Below are 16,790 nucleotides of genomic sequence, written 5' to 3' on the forward strand. Positions count from 1 at the left end.
ATGAATAATTTTCAGTTCTTCGCTTACACGTGGTCAGATGATATCGTTTTCATTTTCAAAAAAAGATGAAAAACAATATAGTGTTGTATTCATCTCATTAAATATGAGACTAAAAAAATCGTTAAAAAAAAGCCATAAGTGAAAAAAAATAAAACCAGATAATTCAAAAAGCTTTGAAAGTTTCACAAGTGAAATGTTTCGTGATAAAAGTGTTTGACTTAGTAGTCGTCATATTCATCCCCTCCAAACTCGTTTCCTCCTGTTCCCTGTGACTCAAAAGCAGCAACAGTTTGCTCCAGCATATCCAACAGCTTCTTCTCTGTTGCTTCTCTTTCAGCTTTGCCCTCTTGAATCGCTTGTTGAAATGCTTCTATCATTTTTGTATGTCGGCTTGCCAATGCAGCTCGTGCTTGTTCTTTGGCCTTTGTTTCAAATAATAAGTCAAATTCAGATTTAACAATGAAAAAATTATTTCATAAAATTAAATAGAAGCAAACCTTCCTTTCTTCATCAAGTTGTGCACGCAAATTATCGAGCTCTCTTCGATGCTTTGCGAGAACTGCTTCTCCTGTAGAATAATAAATTTGTATCCGGATAAACTTTCAAAAGAATGTGAATATTTTCAAATTTCAAACCTGACTCTTTTCTCTGTTTTGCATCATCATCAAGAAATTGAGTAACTTTATCCATTTGTGCATGAATAACTGCAGTATCTAATTTTGAAGGATCTTTTAATGCTTGTTCCTCTTTTGTCACATCATTCCTGAAAAGAAAAATTATTCTTCATTTCAAAAATAAATAAAACCTTATTGCAGCTAATTGTGTTGTAAATTTCGCTTCAAGTGCTTTTTCACGTTGTATTCTTGATCTTCGTTCATTGTCGAATTCTCTTTGTAACGATTGAGTTGTTTGTTTCAATTCTTTTTCCTTTTTCTCAGAAAGTTGTTTTTGAATAGCTTTTAACAATTATGCAAAAGAATTTCGATTTAAAATATATCAGGGAAGGTAAATTGATTATAAAGCAACATTTTTAATGTAAAATTTCAAGCATACGCTTCAAGGATTTTAAAAGGTCGCGAACATCATTTAAATCATTTTGAATATCTTGAAGTTGTTCTTCTTGTTCTTGTTCTGATTTTTCAATGTTTTCACGAAGTTCAGCTATCTGAAGTTCAATGCTTTCAGATGATCCACTTCTGTCAGTAAGCCTTGGTGAAGCAAATCTATCAAATCTGCCACTGGTGTCCAAGCTTCTTCTTGTCGAACTCATTCCGCTGCCTGGTGTACCAAAAGAAGTTCCTGTTTGCCTACTAAAGCCTGGTGTTCCAGATGAAGCAAAAGAAGACGAAGGTCCTGGAGAACTCATTAGTTAGATCGAACTAGACCATTATTTATATGGACTCAACTCTTTTTGCTCCAGGCGAGGTTATTACCGCCAGCAAAGATTTTATCATGTTTCGTACTTGTTTATATTTTCCTGAAATTTAACTTATGTTTTATTAGAGGGCATGGAGTGCATACTGAAGAAGGAAAAGCTGTGTCATCTGTTCTTGGGAAAGCAGAATTAGTTGATCGATTATTGACAGTAGTACCAGTAAAATCAAGGTAACTTTTGCAATAGAGTTAAATATTTATTGAAATATTTATTTATTTAAAAGATATCGAGGAGAAGTCGGTGATGTAGTTGTTGGAAGGGTGGTTGAAGTTTGTTTTTCATTTTTTCATCGAAAATGGATTTCATCTTTTCATGGCTTTGATATTTGTCGAATCACTTCGATTTTTTTAAAGATTTTCCAAAAGCAATGGAGGATTGATGTTGGAAGTCGTGTTCATGCTGCACTTCTTCTTTCGGCTGTAAATCTTCCTGGAGGCGTTCTTCGTCGAAAAGATGAAACAGATGAGTTGAACATGAGAGCATTTTTACAAGAAGGAGATTTGATAAGCGTTTGCAAAAAGTTTTCATATCAACCTTTAAAAAATTGTTTTTTAGGCTGAAGTTCAAAAAATACATAACGATGGTTCTTTAGCTCTTCATTCTCGCAATTTACAATACGGAAGAGTATGGTTGATATTTTTTGAGACCAACGATACAATTTAAATATTTTGCAAATTTTTTAAACAAAAGTTGGAAAATGGTTTTCTAATAAAAGTATCTGCATCTCTGATAAAACGTTCAAAAAAGGTATGCTTCTGAAACATTTAAAGTATTTGAGTTCACTTAATGTGCATTCATTCTGTATTTAAAGCATTTTCACACATTTCCGTGTGGAGTGAAATGCGTTCTTGGAATGAATGGATGGATTTGGCTTGAAGGGGATGAAGGAGCATCTGAAACAAAGGAACAGAAGGAGAAATCGATTGAAGAATATAAAGTGTGAAGCAATTCTTTTTTTTATAATTTGCAATTCTTCTTATATATTTGAAATCTTAATGTTTTGTTAGGGTACTACCATTCTTCCAGAACAAGCTTCAGCAGTTGCAGCTGCTTCTTCTGCTTATTCATTTCCCGTTATCAGCCCATCAACACGAGAAAATCTTGCTCGAATGAGAAATGTAATATCTGCAATGTACTTAGTGTTTCATCCAATATATCCTGATGCAATGCAGGTTTATTATTTATATTTTTACAATTTCAAACAAATTTAATGTTTTATATTTCCTTTGTACTTTTGTGAAAATTAAATTTAATGATGATTTTAATTACAATGCGGTTAATTTCTCAATGTCAGTCTGTATATGACATTTCTCTAACAATATTTGAATCTCCATCTGCTCTTCTTATTGAAGAGAATGCGCGCCATCTTATGGATCTTTACATTCAGTTAGAAGAGGAGAAAGAAAAGGAGAAAGAGAAAGAAATGAAAAGAAAATTAGAATTGCAGCAGCAACAGCCATAAACATGATCATTTTTGATGGCTATTGAAAATTATATTCACTTCGCTTTCACTTCATCTGTTGCACACATATTTTTTTGTTGAAAAACACATCAACTATATGATTTCTCAATCATTAATGTATTTACAAAGAATTATCTTTTTCTAAATGTTGTAAGAAAATATGAGGTGTGTCAAAACGATGTTCATTTTGAACTGAGCTTTTCTATGAATTCTTCAAATGGAATCAAAACCTTTTTTTTTCGAAAGAAAAACCTAAATAGAGAATAAACAATTTTTTGTCTTTTGGATTTAACAAAAATGAAATTCTAATGAACCGTCAAACAAAAAATGAAACCATCTGTGTTCTTTTATTTTTTTAATATAGTTCCTTTCTTAAAATATTTCAAATTTCATTGGTAAATAATTGCTCTCATTTCTTGTTTTTTTCATTATTCGTCCACTATTCGATGATTCAATTGTAAAGTGATAAAAATGAATGTATATAATCAGTTGCAACTTTTGACATCAATGAAACATTGTTGGTTTTTTATTATTGGAAGAATAACTATTTGGCAAATTTTAAGACATGATAGAAACATGAAATATCGAAATCGTGATTATTCACAGAAAAAAGATCATTTGAAGTTTTATAATTTGAACAAAACAAATAAAATGACTTTCTTTGTTGCAGGCTGTTTCTTTTCACAATTTTTTTCTCTGATTTCATTATTCAACTTAATTAAAAATGAGTAAAATTCAGCATATGTGTTATTCTGTTTGAAAAATTGCAACAGTTCAATTGATATGATAATAAAAATTATCATTTCTTTATCAAATATTTGTTCCCGCTCACGAATCCACACAATAATGTGTGTGATATCATTAACAAGAAATTGTTTCCATATTTGTGAAGATTCAAAAGTGTAAACAGATTGTTGATCGAAATAAAATGTTTAAAATAATTTTGAAAATTAAACCAAAGGATTTACATGTCAAAAAATCTTCCATCTGGGTGATTATTTTTGATATCAAATTTTTTTCTTTCAAAAATTTCGGTTCGAAAATTTTCCTTGAATATCAACAAAAGAACACTGAAAAAGGAAAAAACTTATTTAAGAAATCATCATCTTCATTTGAGAAAAAACACAAATTACAAACACAGTCGTTATGAATTGTGCATTTGAAAACAAATATTTTTTTCCAAAAATCAACAAGTTTCAAAAAATATCCACACCGAAAAAAGTTATGTTTTCAAAAATAATCACCCATCTGAAAACAACTTTTCAAATATTCTTTTAAAAATAATAGCTTATCAATAGAAAAAAGAGTCCTTTTTTAGGAATATCCACAGTAATGTTTATTCGTTGAATATTGCTACAACGATTTCATTTGCAGATGTTTTTGATTCCTTGAAGAAATTGTTGATCAAAGATTGCAACTATCAACATTCAAATTATAAGCTTTCATTTGATTTGTCTCTGATGAAAAGAAAAAATGGGATAATTTTTAAAAATTTGCAAGTCTTATTGTTTTTCATTTTAATTTTATTATTTGGGTTTCAATCGTATTTATTCCATTCAATAAAAATGGGACAAAAATTTTCACTTTTTGAAATTTATATCACAATATATGAAGAAGACTTTTTTTAAATTTAAAGCATTTTCTGTATTTTTTTGCATTGTCATGGAAAACTTATAAAAATAATTTAGCAGAATAGGTTTTGAGCAAATCTCAGTTTTTTTTCTTATTTGCTTAAAATTTGCTCCAAATGGAAAAACTTAATATATGTATATCACATGATTATTTTTCTTCAATATTTTTGAAATGAATATTTAGATTAAAAATAACAAATGAAAACGCTGTCTTAAACAAGAAAAACTTTATGAAACAAAAAAAATCTGAATGCATTATATTATGTTTGATTAAATATCTATAAAGAGGAATGGAGATCACATTTGAAAAGAAAGAAATGAATACGGTTGTTAGTTTGAAACTCAAAGCATAAAATTTAAATTGTAATACATTTTCCAACTCAAAAACATTCACATAAAAAGAAAAAAAATTTTTTTAAAAATAGGGTGATGAATAAATTAAGAATGAATATAAAACAAAAATGAAAACATTGAAACATCAAAAAAGGATAATAATATCAAAAAAGTCACAAATAATATTAAGCATTTAAATATAAATACAACAATTTTTATAAGTCTTTGGAAAAATAAAACGTTGTTATGATAATTTAATTAATAAAAAAACAAAACAATCAAAGACTTCCATCCTGATTTTTAGAATGGTGGAAATATTCTTTCTATCATAGGAACTACAAAGACAAAAACACACCATACCATAATTTACCAATAAAAATTCATTGAAAAATAGTTGCATCTTTTTCAGCAAAAAATTTCTCATTTATTACAGATTAATTATCATACCAAAATTACAAAAAACTGGTTGAACCACTTCCTTCACTTTCAACGCTTTCGCTTTTGCATTCGCCACAGAACCTGGCTGAGTAGTCAAAATCAATCGCATCTGATGCTGTTAGTATGACTGCATCTGCAGGAAAATGTCGAATGAATTCACGTTTAAGATCGATGAGCGTTGGCCTTAAGCAGCCTTTTCCTTCAAAACACGATCGAATGCAGCCGAAATACGATGTTTGTTCAACCTTTTCGATGAAAGGTCTTTCCCCGTTCTTAATTTTTTCTCCGGCTATTACTGCCTCATACTCTCCAAATGGGATATCAAGCGTCAGACATTCCCACAGCATCATCCCAATTGAAAACACAACCGTCTTCTTCGTTGCTTGCTTCTTTGTTCCATTCATCAGTTCAGGCGCCTTCCACCTCATGCACTCTTTCCTGTTGTCTTCCTCATCTTCAAAGGCAGATGAAGGAGGAAAATTTCTGTTATTCTTATTCACAGTCGAGCAATCAGATGAAGATGTGATTATCGTTGAGGCTGACGAAATAGATGAAGAATCTGAATCTGATGAACAGTCAGAGTGCATCGCAACACAGATGACCATGTGTTCGGAGAACAGCACAATAAGAGGACTCAGATTGGCAAGAGAAGAAAGAGGATTTTCCATTTCATCAAAGGAGTGGAGAGCAAGATTAGCTACCCAGAACAGGATTTGAGCAGCTGTCATTTCCCTCTCCTCCAAAGTGCCAATTGCCATCTCCTTCTTGGCATTCCTTCCATGAAGCAGCATGAACAGCGAATCCCTCAGATCCACAATCAGCTTCTCATGAGGCACCGAACATGCCATCGCATCCACCAGATTCGACATCGAAGAAGTGGTTGGACAAAGATCCTCCCCACGAACAAATGTTGTGTCTGTGTCTGAAGTGTCTGTGGTAGAAGTGGATGAAATTGATGGTGAAGGAGTTCGCTTTCTGGTCTCTTCCTCTTCTTCAACCTTCTCTAATGCCCATTCAGGAATCTTGTCTGAATCTTTCCCCAGAATATATTCAGTAGATCCACTCTCACTCAACAAATGTTCTGATGATTCTGAATGCTCCATATTTGTCTCATAAATTCTCTTCTTTATCCTCTCTTCATTCTTCTTCTCAGCCTCTCTCTCTGCTCTTCGCCACTGCTCCTCTGGTGACATATCCATTGTGACCATCTCAAACGCCTTCGGATCCTTCTTCACTGTATCATTCACAATCTCTTCCAGTTCTTCTGTTCGTCTCTTGGATTTCCTCCATCGAACTGTAATAATTATTGATACGATCAGCACAATTAATAGAACAATAGCCATAATAATTACAATTAGCAACCAATAGGATTTTTCTTCTTTTCCTCCTTCAACCACGTTATCATTTCCAGTCTTTGATTCTGTTTTGTTCTTCAGAATCTGCGGAGAAGTTGAGGCCAAATGCTTTCCAAACATAATCATCACTGACACCTCCGTCTCATCCTCAACCGTTGTTATCTTGTCTGAAGGAATTGCGCCTATTACTTTTGTTTCTGACACAAAACTGCTTTCCTCAAATTGATATGTCTCAACCAACTCCACATCTCCTGTTTTATACACAAGTCTGAATGACAAGTCACACGGCAAAAAGAGCTCTCCCTTGAATTTCACAACAATGTTACTTCCTTTTTCATTCACAAAAGCCTCTTCCAATTTTGGAATGAAAAATGGAGATGGTCTTTCTCCAATAATTCCTTCGAGGGTGCATCCATCATTCAAAATCCAAAGAGATGAGTTATCTTTCACCCCATCCCCACCTTTCAGACTGGAAATGTTTAATGAAGCAGAATCTGAACAAATGATGTTTCGACGAAGAGAAGGATATTTTTCAATGAATGGATTGTTATTTGCAAGCATTCCCATCTCAATAATAGCCTTTCCTCCTTTTATCGAAACACCTCCTTTCGATGAATTCTCGATTTTAATATCATTCACCTGCAAATTGGAGCTTTCAGAATGCACAAGAGATCCGTTCCACTTACATATTTCTTCAAAAGCATTTGCAATCTCAATTTCACTTTCTTTCGCAAGAGCTCCTGTAAATCGACTCAAGTCCATCGAAAAATTCGATGCATTGTTCACGTTTATCATGCTCCCTTTATCCGATAAGGAAATGCAATTTGAGCAGGAACAATTTGTGAAAGCAACATATGCAGGCGATGAAGACACAGAAAGAACAGAAGCTCCTTCTGAGTTCCTTGAACAGTTATTGAACGAGGAGATTCCAACAGAAACCGTTCCTGAAGCAGAATCTTGAATCGCAATGATACAGCCTTCAGATAGATTCATTCCATCAGTCACCACCCAATTAAATGCAACGCTTCCACAATTTCCAATCTCAAAAATATCAGTCTTTGCTTCAATCTGTTCCACTTTCACATTCGTCAACGAAATCTCATTCCCACAAAACAGAAAAGAAGACTTCTTGAAGAAAAGCATTGTTATTGTGCAGTTGTCAATGTGCAAAATTCCATTTTCAACGTTCAGCAAAGTCGAGTTAATAACAACAGCTTCAATGTTTTCCGATCGGCCAATTGAAGAGAAATCAACAAATGATAAAGATAGTTGGCCACTTGTTTCATGGATGACAGAACTGCCTGAATACGAAAACGACTGGCCAAAGGAAAATCTTGCATGTTCAACTCTAACATTCTCTGAAGTTTTGAGAAGACTGCCCTCATTTCCAGCAATTGTTGAGTTCAGATACACAAAAGCAGCTGACTGAGGTTGTAATGAGTGGATAATTACATCCTTTGCTTCGCATTCTCCGATAACAATTGTCTCTTTTGAGACCAACAGCTGCGAATAAGATGATGGAATGATGTGCCGCATTCCCTCACTCAACGATTCACAAGGCGCTTCAAACCCTCCACATTGCTTGCTATCTCCATGATTTCCTGCAACAGAAGAAACAAATATCGTCTCGCTCTGATATTTCACAACCCTCAGCAGAAGATCCTCTTCGCCAATAAACGAGTCTGTTGTGCAGCCCCATATCGCTAGCTCCTTCACAAACGGAGCTCTGAAGTCCAGCAAGAACTGCTCATCAACAATTTGTGTTTCGATTGAGTGACATCTCACATACACATCTCTTCCCTTCAATGCAGAGTTGTCTTTGAAGGTGATATTCGACAGCACAAAATTCAGAGGCTGCTCAACTGTCGAGGTGCACTCCAGAAACAGCCACCCACCTCTTCCTGTGCTCGAGCAGAAGCACTCAGAAATCGTGCAAAACAAGCAGTCAAACTTTCCTCCTTCGTTCAACAGGGCAAATATCGCCCCTCCCTTTCCACACCTCGTTCCACCACACTTCTTCATCGTTGTGTTTCGAATCACCATTTTCAAAGGCTCGTCATTTATATTCTGAATGATTGGAATATTTTCTGTTGTGTTCTGGGTGATTTCTTCGAAAATACTCCATTCAATGATAATATTTTGTTCTTCTTCATTTTTTTCTCTCCCTGAGCTCTTTGATATCCTCAATCCGCTTGCTCCTTCAAGCTCAATATTCTTCATCGTCATATTTTTGAAGTTCAAAATCGATGAAGATAACGTAGAAATAACATCCTTTGAAAAAGATAGCGATTGTATCGTTATAAATTCCAACAGAATTATGCCTCCATCTGCTTTGATCAGCCCGTAGCTGATTATTTCATCTCCGCTTTCTTCACTTTTTGTGAATGAACAGTCTTTCAGAGTCAGCAATCCCTCGCTTGAGCCAACATGCATCAAAGCATTGACTCCATTTACAAATGATGATGGAACTACAAAGTTTATCAGTTCGAAATTTGTAATACCCTGAATCTTCATTGCCGCTCCTTCAGCTTCTTCAAGCGATGAAACACATTCCAAAGAGCATATGCTGCTATTATCCGATTTCACTAAAATTCCACTAAGATCAACGCTTTTTTGGAGAATTCCTTTTCCAATGATGTTAATATCCTTTTCATTTCCTCCTTGCAATCTATCCAATGAATAATCAATTGACAGACAAGGATAATCTGAAAATCCACAAGCACGCATATCTTTTCCTTCACCCCCAACAAATATCTCTGATCCGAGTTCAAGCCAGAAATATGCCAATGAAATGGCATTCGTTGTGTCACTTCCGTCATAGCCCCTCATCGAATCCAATGAAATTTCTGCCAGATGCTCAGACACAAATGGAAGAGAGGTGTTTGTGATGCTCCTCGTTAAGTTCAATGCTTCCACAAACAGGTCATTTCCACACTTTGCAACATTTGGCTTGTCTGCCTCAAAAACAGGGGATGAGATCACAAATGAAGCATAACCATCGATCAGCTTCAGAGCAATCCCTCCTCCAAACCCAATCTTCCGTTCTTCTGCTGGTGCTGTGCATCCTGTGAATATGCATGAAATAACATTCATTTGAATGCTCCCTTTCAATTGAGCATTGATAGCCCCTCCTCTGCCTTCATCAGCAAGCACAGAGCATCTATCAAATTCACATTCTTCAATATTTATTTGTGTGTTCGTATTTTCATCGTCTCTGTTGTCTATGATCACACAGCCTCCATTTCCAACTGCTCTTTCTATTTCTGTGAAATTGCTGTTCATCATTTTCAGCCACGGAGTGCTCATTAACTCATCCTTTGTTCCACTTCCAGTCAATGATATCAATGGATTTCCGCTCAAAGTGATTGATGAAGCAGTGAACGAATCAATAGCCAACGTTCCTAATTCAACAGACAAGAACAGAAATGTCAATTCTTCTGAAGGATTTTGAAGAGAAAGAGAGCATTGAAATAAAGTCATTGATGAAGAAGACGAAATAAAAGCGGAGCGTGAAGAGAGAGAAGGAGGAAGAGAGAAGATAAGTTTTGATAATTCTGTTTCAACACTTGTTGATATCATCGCTGGGTTTAATAATGAACTTGAATCAGAGACTGTCCAGCCACTCAGCTCGTCATTTCCACGAATTTCATGCTTCTGTTCATCAAATGCCAATTCATCACTCATCAAAATCATTCTACACACAATAACTTTCTTTTCTCCTGTTAACCTTGAAAGAGAATGTTTCATTGTTAAACAAGGGAATTGGACAATTCCACAGTGTGAGTGATTGGATGCCTCAGAATTGCTCACATATATTTCTTCTGGAGTGGGTAGGAGATAGATGCACAGAGGGATAGCAACACTCGTATTTCCGTTTTCATATCCTCGCACTTTGTCAAACGAATCCAATGAATTTGTCACACACGAGATCTTTTGAGGATTTGCAATAGCCTCCAGATTTGGTGAAATGACAAAAATATCATTCCCCCACTTGGCTGTGTTTGTGCCAAAGGAAGAGGAGATCAAGAAATCTGGATTTTCATTCAATAATCGAAGAAGAATTCCTCCCCCAAGACCATTGGAAGAAGAACAAAAGCACCCATTGAAATTGCCACCTTTCACTTTCACTTCATTTTCATTCCCTGCACATAGCATCATCGATCCCCCATCAGCCGATGTTTTGCTTCCACATCCTTCAAAAGTGCAAGAATTCAGTTCAATGTTTGCCTTGTTATTGTTACAAGACATCAAAGCTGCTCCACTTGTTGTTCTTTCAATCTCATCAAAGGCACACTCTGAAAGTGCCAATGAAATCTCATTTGTTGAAGAAAGCGAAAGCAACGAAACTTCGGAGATAGTCTTTGCCCAGTTCACATGTTCCATCTGCAGCATACCATTCTGGACATTTATCAGTTCTATCGAAAAAGCTGTTTCTGTTGATTGTCCGCCCCCTATAGATATATTCAGTCTGCTGATCCTCATTCCTCCTGCTCCACTTATCTCAAATAGCCTTGACCCACGATTATTTGCATATACCGAATCATGAATAACAGTAAAGTCTCTGACAGTCAATGTTCCCGCTGATACAGAAAAAAGAGATAAGCCTGATTCTTCAGATTCAATTTGGATCATTGTATTCAAATCGCTTTGACCGTATATTGTGTACGTATTCACTCCACAGTCCACTTTTTTGGTCTCTGTAATCGTTCCCGCGAGTATCTCGATATCTGTAACAGAATTGGGAATCAGCTGTGTAAGACAACGGCTAACAGTGCTGCATGGATGGCTTTCATCCATTCCACATGAAAATGTATCAATGGCATTTGGCTTTGTTTCAGCAGATGAAACATATCTAATTCTTCCAAAATCATTTCGAAGCCATCCGCTTTGATCAACAATTTTTGAATAATCTGTGCTAACTCTGTCTGATGTTTGCCTGGTAGAATAGCAGGTGGAATCAAACAAATTATAGAGCTGATGATAAAGAAGTGCGTCACAACTTCCATTGCCTCCGGAGTTTTCGTGGAAAAAACAATAAAACAAGACTTTTGTTGATATACTTTGTGTAGCCCCTATCGAGATGCCCCCACCCCCCCAAAACGCATAATTTTTTATGAATAAGCAATTGGAAATATTTGGTAATATACTCATTTGCCACAGTTGAACCCCTCCTCCGACTGGCGATGAAGAGTTTGATGTTGTGCAGTTATAAAACATACAATCATAAATAACGTCTCCAGGAATCAAAACACTTTTCCTATCAACTGACAACCCACCACCGTCATTTCCAACAAAGCAATTGGAAAACGAATTATTCACTATTGTATATGTAGCCTGCGGACTGTCAATGCAAATTGCTCCTCCTGCTTCATCAAAACTTTCATTTGGAGCTTGGCAATTCAAAAATATGGAGTGACAAATGGAAATTTGAGAAATGCAATCCGCATATACTGCTCCCCCCTTTCCATTTTGTGCAATATTTCCTCTAAAATAGCAACTTGAAAGTGTGAGAGTAGATGAGCTGTTCCCTGTAATCGAAATAGCTCCTCCATGTGTTGTTGAGTTACAACCAATCCATTCAGAATTGTTTAAAAATATCGAGTCCGAAGTGTCTATCCTGTTTTGTCTTTCATATCCATCATTTTTATCCCTGTTTCCAAGAACAGAAATGTTTTGACAATTAAAACGAACAACACCTTTAAGTCCATCAAATACTGTTCCAAAAAATGCATTTTCCGTAAATATCAATTGGCAATTTTCAATCATGCTTTCTCCATAATTTTTTTTAGCATAATTTGCGCTATCAATATGCAGTATTTTCCCTTCCCGCGTTATGTTGTACATGATCGTATTTTTGATGGAATAAGACTGACAGTTAGAAGCACATATCATCCCACTCCCTCTGAATTTCAAATCGCAATACTTGCAAGCATCTATTGCAACTGAAGATTCCCTTGCAGCGAAGCATATGGGCTGAACAGATTCGCCCTTCAGTGTATGTTCAAGTGAAAAATTGACGAACCTTAGGACAGATTCTCGATTTTTAAAAGAAACATAAGAATCTGTATATCTGAATAATGTGCATGAACTAACATTTATTTGTGAACATTTGTCTATGTGAAAAAAGAATCGTTTGCTTTGTTGCTCAAAATTAAGTCCATCCAAAAAAATAGAACTGTTTGTTACAATCCACTCTCCTGACACTGCATATTTTTCATTAAATAGACGATTGTACGAAATAATTTTGTAATGTGAATCTAAAACTGTTCAGTCAAAACGAGATTATAAAATTAAATAATTTTTAAAAATAAAAATTCAAAACCTAATTCCATAAATTGCTCGAATGGATGATGAATAATTGATGTATCTGTATATTCATCATCGTTCCAATTATTACAGATTAAACAATCAAAACAACAAAAATAAAAAATAAAAAATATCATGATTTAAATATGGGTATGTGAATTTGATAAGATTGTAATAAATCAACGAAGCAAAAGAAGCAATGCTTCCAAATAATTATTTCTTTTATAATGCATGTCATGTAGTTTTGCGACAGAGCATTAAACATAAAAAGATATTTTTCAGAAAAAAAGTTCATTAAATCATTGTTTCAAAAAATGGGAATTTCTTAAATTGGAAGAGTGAAATCCAAACACAGTCATTTCTTGTTTGACTAGGATAATCTAACATGGGAAAAGAGAAAGCACATATCAATCTTGTTGTTATCGGTCACGTCGATGTGGGAAAATCCACAACAACTGGACATCTGATCTACAAGTGCGGTGGTATTGATAAGCGTACAATTGAAAAATTTGAGCAAGAAGCCGATCAAATCGGAAAGGCTTCATTCAAATATGCCTGGGTGCTCGATAAATTGAAGGCTGAGCGTGAACGTGGTATCACCATTGATATCGCTTTGTGGAAATTCGAAACCAACAAATACTACTTCACCATCATTGATGCCCCAGGACATAGAGATTTCATCAAGAACATGATCACCGGAACATCACAAGCTGATGTTGCTCTTCTTGTCGTTGCTGCCAACGTTGGTGAATTTGAAGCCGGTATTTCAAAGGATGGACAAACTCGTGAGCACGCTCTTCTTGCTTACACATTGGGTGTGAAGCAGATGATCGTTCTTGTCAACAAGATGGATGACAAATCTGTCAACTACAGCGAAGCTCGTTTCAATGAAATCAAGGGAGAAATGCGCAACTATCTGAAGAAGATTGGATACAACCCAGATAAAATCCCAGTCATTCCAATCTCTGGATTCCAAGGAGATAACATGCTTGAAAGATCAGCAAACATGCCATGGTACAAGGGAGATATTCTCTTTGATGCTCTTGACAACTTGGAAGTTCCAAAGAGACCAATTGACAAGCCTCTGCGTCTTCCAATTCAGGATGTGTTCAAGATCGGAGGTATCGGAACAGTCCCTGTCGGTCGTGTTGAAACTGGTGTTTTGACTCCAGGTATGGTTGTCACAATTGCACCAGCCGCAATTACAACTGAAGTTAAATCAGTTGAAATGCATCATGAAGCATTGGAACGTGCTGTCCCAGGTGACAACGTTGGGTTCAATGTTAAGAACATTTCAGTTAAGGATATCCGTCGTGGAAATGTTGCTGGAGACTCCAAACAAGATCCACCCATGGAAGCTGAATCATTCGTTGCACAGGTTATTGTCATGTCTCACCCAGGTCAAATCTCAAATGGATACACTCCAGTTTTGGATTGCCACACAGCACACATTGCATGCAAGTTCAAGGAGATCACAGCTAAAATTGATCGTCGTACCAACAAAGTCCAAGAAGAGAACCCCAAGTTCATCAAGACCGGAGATTCCGCTCTTGTTGAATTGGTTCCATCTAAGCCCATGGTTGTTGAGGCATTTACTGAATATCCTCCTCTTGGTCGTTTCGCTGTTCGTGATATGAGAGCAACAGTTGCTGTTGGTGTTATCCGTTCAGTCAACAAGAAGAGCCGTGACGCTAAAGTCACAAAGGCTGCTGCAAAAGCACAAAAGAAGTAATTTCACATTTCAGTTTCTAATTTTGGAAGATATGATTGAGATGAATGTGATATTAAGTTTGAGAAGATATTTGTTAGTGATAATAATCGCTTTGTTTTCATCTTTTCCTTAATTTTTGATTCATCTCGAAATTATTTTTCATGATTAACTTAACAAGAAAAAATTTTAAAAAGTTGAAGTTGTGTATTTTTTTAAGAAATTGTTTTTTCAAGTGAGTCTTGAAAAGATTTTTTAATAAAGTTGATCTGCATCATAATATAAATTTATTATTAATGTTATATTCGAAGTTTAGAAATATGAATTAATAAGTTCATATTAAATTAAGTTTTTGTTTTATTACGGATATGGATGATAGTAGAAGTTTATTTGGAAAAACATTTGTTCAGTACAATAATATTATGAAAAATTTGAAAGGAAATAAAAGAAAAGCACGAAAATTACATGATAGAATTATTGATGTTTCAAAATTTTCATATGGTGTGTTGTTTTTTGAAAATAAGTTAAGTTCACATATTGATTAGAAAATTTGCCCTTTGAGAAACAGGTTATTTTAAATAATATTTTGAATGGATGTATTGATTGGACCAAAAAATATTGTTTCATTGGACCTGTAAAAAAAATGTTTACTCAAAGGAAAGCAAAGCAAAAAAATAACGATTTGATAAAGATTTTGGATTCCTTTTTGTTGGAGTTAAGGAACATATCTAATCAACCGCCAATATCTCATCCATCCTCACTTTTTATCATGCCTTCATGTATTGATTCACAAAATATTGAAGATGATCATATGACAGTGGGTATGAATAATTGTTTACTAGAATCAGACAATTTGCAATCTGAGAGAACCCCTTCACCAACAGAAAGAAGTGGCTCTTCAACAACTTTCTCTTTGTCACCTTCACCATTTCCTGCTCATTCATCGAATCTCACTTTATCGCATTCATCGAGTTCTTCTCCTCTCTCGGGCATTGTTCAGTCATCAGTTCTTTCAGATAATAGCAGTTTTTCAGGCGTTATTCAAGATGAAGATAAATTATGTTCACATGAAATGGAACGCTCATTTCATTGTTCATCTTCATCCTGTGATCCTTTGAGTTTGACGCAGTCAAATCACGCGGTATCTCCTCATAGCAAAGCAGATGAACCAAAAGATATCTTTTCTGAAATAAAAGAAACAGAAAAAGAACATGTTACATCAGCGAAGGAAATTGAAGAAAATTCCAAAGAAGAAATTCAACTCAACAAGAGTCTGGAATCTAGCAATTCAGCGATGAGAAAAAGCGATGATGAAAATGGTCCTGTTGTTTGTGAGACACCAACTGTTGGATTGTTGGAAAGTGACCTTGTTGCAGACAGTGAGGAAGAGGTAATTCCAGCTGATGAATATGTTGCAACGAAAGAGCAAAGCGAAACGGATAGTTTTCGAGAGGCCAAGGAAACGAAGGAAAATGCCAAAGACGGCTTTCATCAGACGGATAATCAATGCTTGAGAAATGATGAAGTAAGATTTGAAAATGCTGCTAGTGATGTTTCAAGTGCTGAGCTTATTCGCGCTGAAGATGAAAACATCGACGAAGAATATGAAGTTATGCAAAAGGAAGATGTTGATGCAAAGCCTAAGGAAAGGAAGATTACTTGTGTTGAATGTGACTCTGACTATGTAATGTGCGATGCAGCACAAGAATTGTCTTCGGTAAGCTCAGAAGAAGATGCTTCTATAAATTGCTCTTCGTGTTCTAGTTCTAATTCAAGTCCTAGTCCTTCTTCGAACTCTTCTTTGCCTATCTCGGATTCATCATCGTCTAGTTCATCTTCATCTTCTTCCTCTTCCTCTTCTTCCTCTTCTTCTTCCTCCTCTTCTTCCTCCTCTTCTTCTTCCTCCTCCTCCTCAGAAGCTCGTAGCACTCGTTCTGATTCTTCATCTTCTCTTCAGAAGAGAGAGCCGCTGCTGCTGAAAGTTCTCGGGGTGAAAGGGCACTTTCGGTTCAGCAGCATCTTTTGTCGAAGCACAGAGAATGTGGATGTGCCCGAAAAGAAAGAGAGATTAGAAAAGGAAAAGGAGGAAGAGAAAGATAAGGAGAAGGAGGAAGAGAAGAAG

The 16,790-nt window shown here is 35.5% G+C and overlaps 5 protein-coding genes across 5 annotated transcripts; 3 read left to right on the plus strand and 2 right to left on the minus strand.

Moving 5' to 3' along the window:
* Positions 1-66: 66 nt before the first annotated feature.
* Positions 67-1,381, minus strand: MONOS_7168 (uncharacterized protein). Its single transcript, XM_067877475.1, has 5 exons — positions 1,054-1,381; positions 806-956; positions 636-763; positions 498-568; positions 67-422 (listed from the first exon to the last, which is right to left on the minus strand). The coding sequence occupies exons 1-5, from the start codon at positions 1,364-1,366 to the stop codon at positions 219-221; spliced, it is 867 nt and encodes a 288-aa protein (XP_067728159.1). The 5' UTR covers positions 1,367-1,381; the 3' UTR covers positions 67-218.
* A 14-nt stretch (positions 1,382-1,395) lies between these two features.
* MONOS_7169 (putative exosome complex exonuclease RRP4) lies at positions 1,396-3,020 on the plus strand (the record flags this gene model as incomplete). Its single annotated transcript, XM_067877476.1, has 9 exons — positions 1,396-1,454; positions 1,504-1,605; positions 1,659-1,704; positions 1,789-1,944; positions 1,991-2,059; positions 2,126-2,182; positions 2,247-2,372; positions 2,443-2,607; positions 2,730-3,020. The coding sequence occupies 9 exons, from the start codon at positions 1,396-1,398 to the stop codon at positions 2,895-2,897; spliced, it is 948 nt and encodes a 315-aa protein (XP_067728160.1). The 3' UTR covers positions 2,898-3,020.
* A 1,640-nt stretch (positions 3,021-4,660) lies between these two features.
* Positions 4,661-11,871, minus strand: MONOS_7170 (uncharacterized protein; the record flags this gene model as incomplete). The annotated part of the gene is made up of 2 exons (XM_067877478.1): positions 4,661-11,590; positions 11,813-11,871. The coding sequence occupies 2 exons, from the start codon at positions 11,869-11,871 to the stop codon at positions 5,314-5,316; spliced, it is 6,336 nt and encodes a 2,111-aa protein (XP_067728161.1). The 3' UTR covers positions 4,661-5,313.
* Positions 11,872-13,219: 1,348 nt separating this feature from the next.
* Positions 13,220-15,098, plus strand: MONOS_7171 (putative Elongation factor 1-alpha). The gene has a single exon (XM_067877479.1). It carries the CDS (start codon positions 13,346-13,348, stop codon positions 14,690-14,692), a length of 1,347 nt encoding a protein of 448 aa, XP_067728162.1. The 5' UTR covers positions 13,220-13,345; the 3' UTR covers positions 14,693-15,098.
* Positions 15,099-15,962: 864 nt separating this feature from the next.
* Positions 15,963-16,438, plus strand: MONOS_17517 (uncharacterized protein; the record flags this gene model as incomplete). Its single annotated transcript, XM_067870444.1, has 2 exons — positions 15,963-16,385; positions 16,433-16,438. 2 exons carry the CDS (start codon positions 15,963-15,965, stop codon positions 16,436-16,438), a joined length of 429 nt encoding a protein of 142 aa, XP_067728163.1.
* Positions 16,439-16,790: the final 352 nt, after the last annotated feature.

Source organism: Monocercomonoides exilis (genome assembly GCF_001643675.1).
Source record: "Monocercomonoides exilis strain PA203 chromosome Unknown scaffold20-1493094, whole genome shotgun sequence".
In the NCBI taxonomy this organism is placed as follows: domain Eukaryota; phylum Preaxostyla; order Oxymonadida; family Polymastigidae; genus Monocercomonoides; species Monocercomonoides exilis.